This window comes from Haliaeetus leucocephalus, unplaced genomic scaffold (genome assembly GCF_000737465.1).
Source record: "Haliaeetus leucocephalus isolate CR32 unplaced genomic scaffold, Haliaeetus_leucocephalus-4.0 Scaffold858, whole genome shotgun sequence".
Classification (NCBI taxonomy): Eukaryota; Metazoa; Chordata; class Aves; order Accipitriformes; family Accipitridae; genus Haliaeetus; species Haliaeetus leucocephalus.
In genome coordinates this window covers 3847475-3850998 of record NW_010973294.1, presented here as the reverse complement: position 1 = coordinate 3850998, position 3524 = coordinate 3847475, and the positions used below count along the sequence as shown (strand labels likewise).

The window sequence follows — 3524 nt, the reverse complement described above, 5'->3', positions numbered from 1 at the left end:
AAGTCAAACACACTTAGGATTTTTTATTTTAATGTAAATTGGCTGAACACTATGAATTATAAATTTAGGTGTTAAACATTTATTCTGTTAACTGGTTAAAATGAGAGCTGTTAGAGCAAATACAGTTATATTCACTTTAGAGCATATTTATTATTCTAGTATGCTAAGAAACTGTGACAACTAAAGAAAAAAAATGGTTCAGCTGTTGTGTGTGCAGTACAAATTCTGTAATTACAGAAAAGAGGTTGGCATTGCTCTGATTGCTTAAAAAAAATTGAGATGTTGTTTGATTAAATGACTGAGAGAAAACAAATAACATTTCAGAATTTATGCAGTTAGGATGAAGAATTTATTGTATATACAGTTAAGCAACTCTACTGTAGATGTACTTCCTCTTTGAAGAAAATGAATACAGTAATCAAAATAGTTCTAGCATGGAAACTACAATACAGACTGAAACTTGACTAAAACAGAAATTAGTCATTTGACTTGAAAGAACACAGAACCTGAAACAACAAATCGCAGGTAGCATCATTAACCAAGGACAGTAAAAAACTGTACAGTACAAGCAACACGTTACAATAAGTTATGACCAATAAGGCAGTCTTTCTCATTTAGGACAAAAGGGATAAAGGGAAAGGTGTTAAAATCTCATAAATCCACCATATCTCTTTTCCATCTCTGGGACCTCTTTGGAATAAGTTTCCCCATCTTCTTCTGAAGGGAGAATGGAGTCGGCAAAGCGCTTAAGAAACCCACCGTATCGTTTCTGGTAATCCAGCCACCATTCTGGTCTGCCCACTCGTCTCATGAAACCACCGTATCTCTTTTGCAGCTCTTTGGCTTCACCTTCCAATTCGGGGCTGCGCTTTATGCTTCTCATGAAGCCTCCATATCTTTTGCTGACGTCCCCGTCATTTTCATTTATCTCTCGGTAATGCCCTGCTTCAGGGTTATCCCCTGTTCCTAGGAGCTCCTTCAGCAGATCAGAGGAATTAGCAAGGGCATCGTCATCTGAGTCTTTCTTCATAAACCCTCCATACCTCTTAGCCAGGATTTCTCCTCCATTAGCTTCATCCTCCGGTTCTACCTGGTAGAGCTCGTCCATTTTCTTCATGAACCCCCCGTATCTTTTCATGAAGCCTCCATACTTCTTCGCAAGCAAATGGTTCTCATCCAGCTCCTTCTTCTCTCCTGGAGAAATGTTGCCATCCTCAGAAAGATCCAGCTTTGCCAGTTGCAGGAGCTCCTTGCAGGTCTCCCAGGCTTTGGCAGAAGGCAGCTTTCCTTCACATTCTAGTGTACATGCCTGAAAAATGGACGTGGTTTACTGAGAACGATTCGATAGTAACAAGCACCTCACTGCCTAGCCTTACTCGTTTTTAAAAGACCATGAGTGAGCTTCCCTGTGAATGGCTTGGAAGGACTGCTCTTGGTGAGCAGCTGATTTGGTACCTGGCTGTTCTCAAGTTCTTCGTATTCCTCTCTGAGGGACATAGTAGTCTCCACTCTAAGAGACAGAATAGTGGACAAGTTGGGTCGTGGGTCCTGTGTGTCAAGGCTGCCCCTATGTTTCTGTTTCAAAGGAAGCCACACGTACAGTTCCTGCACCTCCCTTATGCCCGGGTGTGTTCTCATGAAAATTTTTGTATTTACTAATGGTAAGCTAAAAACTGATTGTGGTTTGCTTCATAATGAAAGTGTAGAAGAGGATTCAGTCTTCTTAATTAAAAGTAGCATTCAGAAATTTTAGGAAATAAATTAACTTAAAGCAAATGTCATTGATGTTGCAAAGAAACCAGCTGTGCTGTACTGCTCAGTATCTTCAACACACTGCACAGCTCTAAGCTGTATTTCTGTCTATTATCATTAGCTTCTCTTCATGGAACAGATCTTTCAAACATGTACCAACACAAATGTAGAAACACAGGCGTTTTTAGGCAGGATCAAGCCTCTGACTTTGCTAGTTTGACATACAAAGTAGCGACCATCAGAAAGAGGGAAAAAATCCTAAGCTGTGTTGCTTCTGACTGTAGTGAAAAATTTTCAGGCTAAGACATAAAAAGGTTTTCAGTACCTGTATGCATATCTCATAACCTGTCATGTAAAGATAATAACATACATATTAGCCATTACTATCTCTGTTGTGTCAGGGGAATTTACTTCTTGAGAAGCCACACTCTTCAGTTGGAAAAAAAGTAAATCCAGTGGTTTTTTTTCTTGCCCATGGATTTTATACAGTGATAAATAAACAAGAAATCATCAATATTTTTAATAAGAGAAACACTTATTCTGCCTATAGATGTTGTTTTCTAAGGATCTTGATATGCTTTAAAAGTGTGAAATTAAACCCCAGCATAGTTTTCTCTAATAGCTAACTGACCAGCTCTCTACCTCTGGCCTTACCTGACTGTTGCGTCCCATTTTAGCCTGAGAAATTTATGTAGGTTTTTTGATATGATTGAAAGAAAATTAAAGGGATTTATGTATTTTGCAAGAATAATTTATTTATTTTAACTGGGACTACATGCTTGTTGTTATATAATTGTGCTGTAAAGAGAACGTGTTCTCAGCTTCAGTCTGACTTTGAAATTTCTCTAAATCAAAGCAAGGTCTTTCCCTTCCCTTTCTCTTCTCAATCAGTTTAAATAACCCCCTACAGCCAAATTAAGATATGCTATCTCACAGGTGTGAATGACCAGGTACAACGTGATAACTCTTGTACTTTACAGATACAATGTGATAAAATCAGTTATGATGTTACTAGATGCTAGTATCTACAAACATTTGTTTCTAAAAGCTGTTTGTTTGTGTATAAGGAATACAGGCATTGCTTCTTTTCCCATTTCAACTAGTAAGCGTTGTTATGGAATGGGACTTTGGTTCTTTCTTGAATAATTGCTGAAGGTGTACAAGAGAGAATATGAATATAGACACCCACAGCATATGCTCCGAAAAGCATGTGCCCCTCCCTCCGAAAAAGCGAACTACTCCTTTTTTTCCCCAGTTGACACTGAAGTTTGATTGAAAGCTAATGTAAGCAAAAGTACAGGGAACTGTTTTACCAACCACCCTAAGAATATTGCCCTTATGAACCTGTTGTGGCCAAGAGTGAGTCCTTACTTTTGGATTAGGCAGAAGTACTCAGTGATTCATAATTCTGTGTAAGAACAGGGTCCAGTCCTTCCTTTTGTGTGCTCCCAAATAACCGATGACCTCTTAGGAGCAAAACTTTTCAGATCATTTAGATGTGCTGCTGGGAGCACGATGCCTCAATACGCATCTATTTGAGGTCAGGAATGGCAGTTGCCACCGGGAAAGGACTCGGCACTCTGAGTTCCCACCTTCTTCAGGGAGGGCTGAGGGACCACAGACTTTCACTGACCCCGATCCTTAAAATTCAAGTTGAGCTGCCTCTGTGACTATACTTTTAAATAATTTCAATATCATTAACATTACAGATTAAGACACCCTACCTACCCCCACCCCCCCCCCCCCCTTATCTACTTCTCTCTCCCTGTTAA

The 3524-nt window shown here is 39.4% G+C and overlaps 1 protein-coding gene across 1 annotated transcript in view; it reads right to left on the bottom strand.

Annotated features, from left to right (window-relative positions):
• Positions 1-330: 330 nt before the first annotated feature.
• The window catches only part of PENK (proenkephalin), a 4885-nt gene continuing 1691 nt past the window's right edge, over positions 331-3524 (bottom strand). Inside the window, exon 3 of the mRNA XM_010582913.1 lies at positions 331-1309. Coding sequence (XP_010581215.1) covers positions 644-1309 — 666 coding nt within the window. The 3' untranslated portion in view covers positions 331-643. The remainder of the gene's footprint in view (positions 1310-3524) is intronic.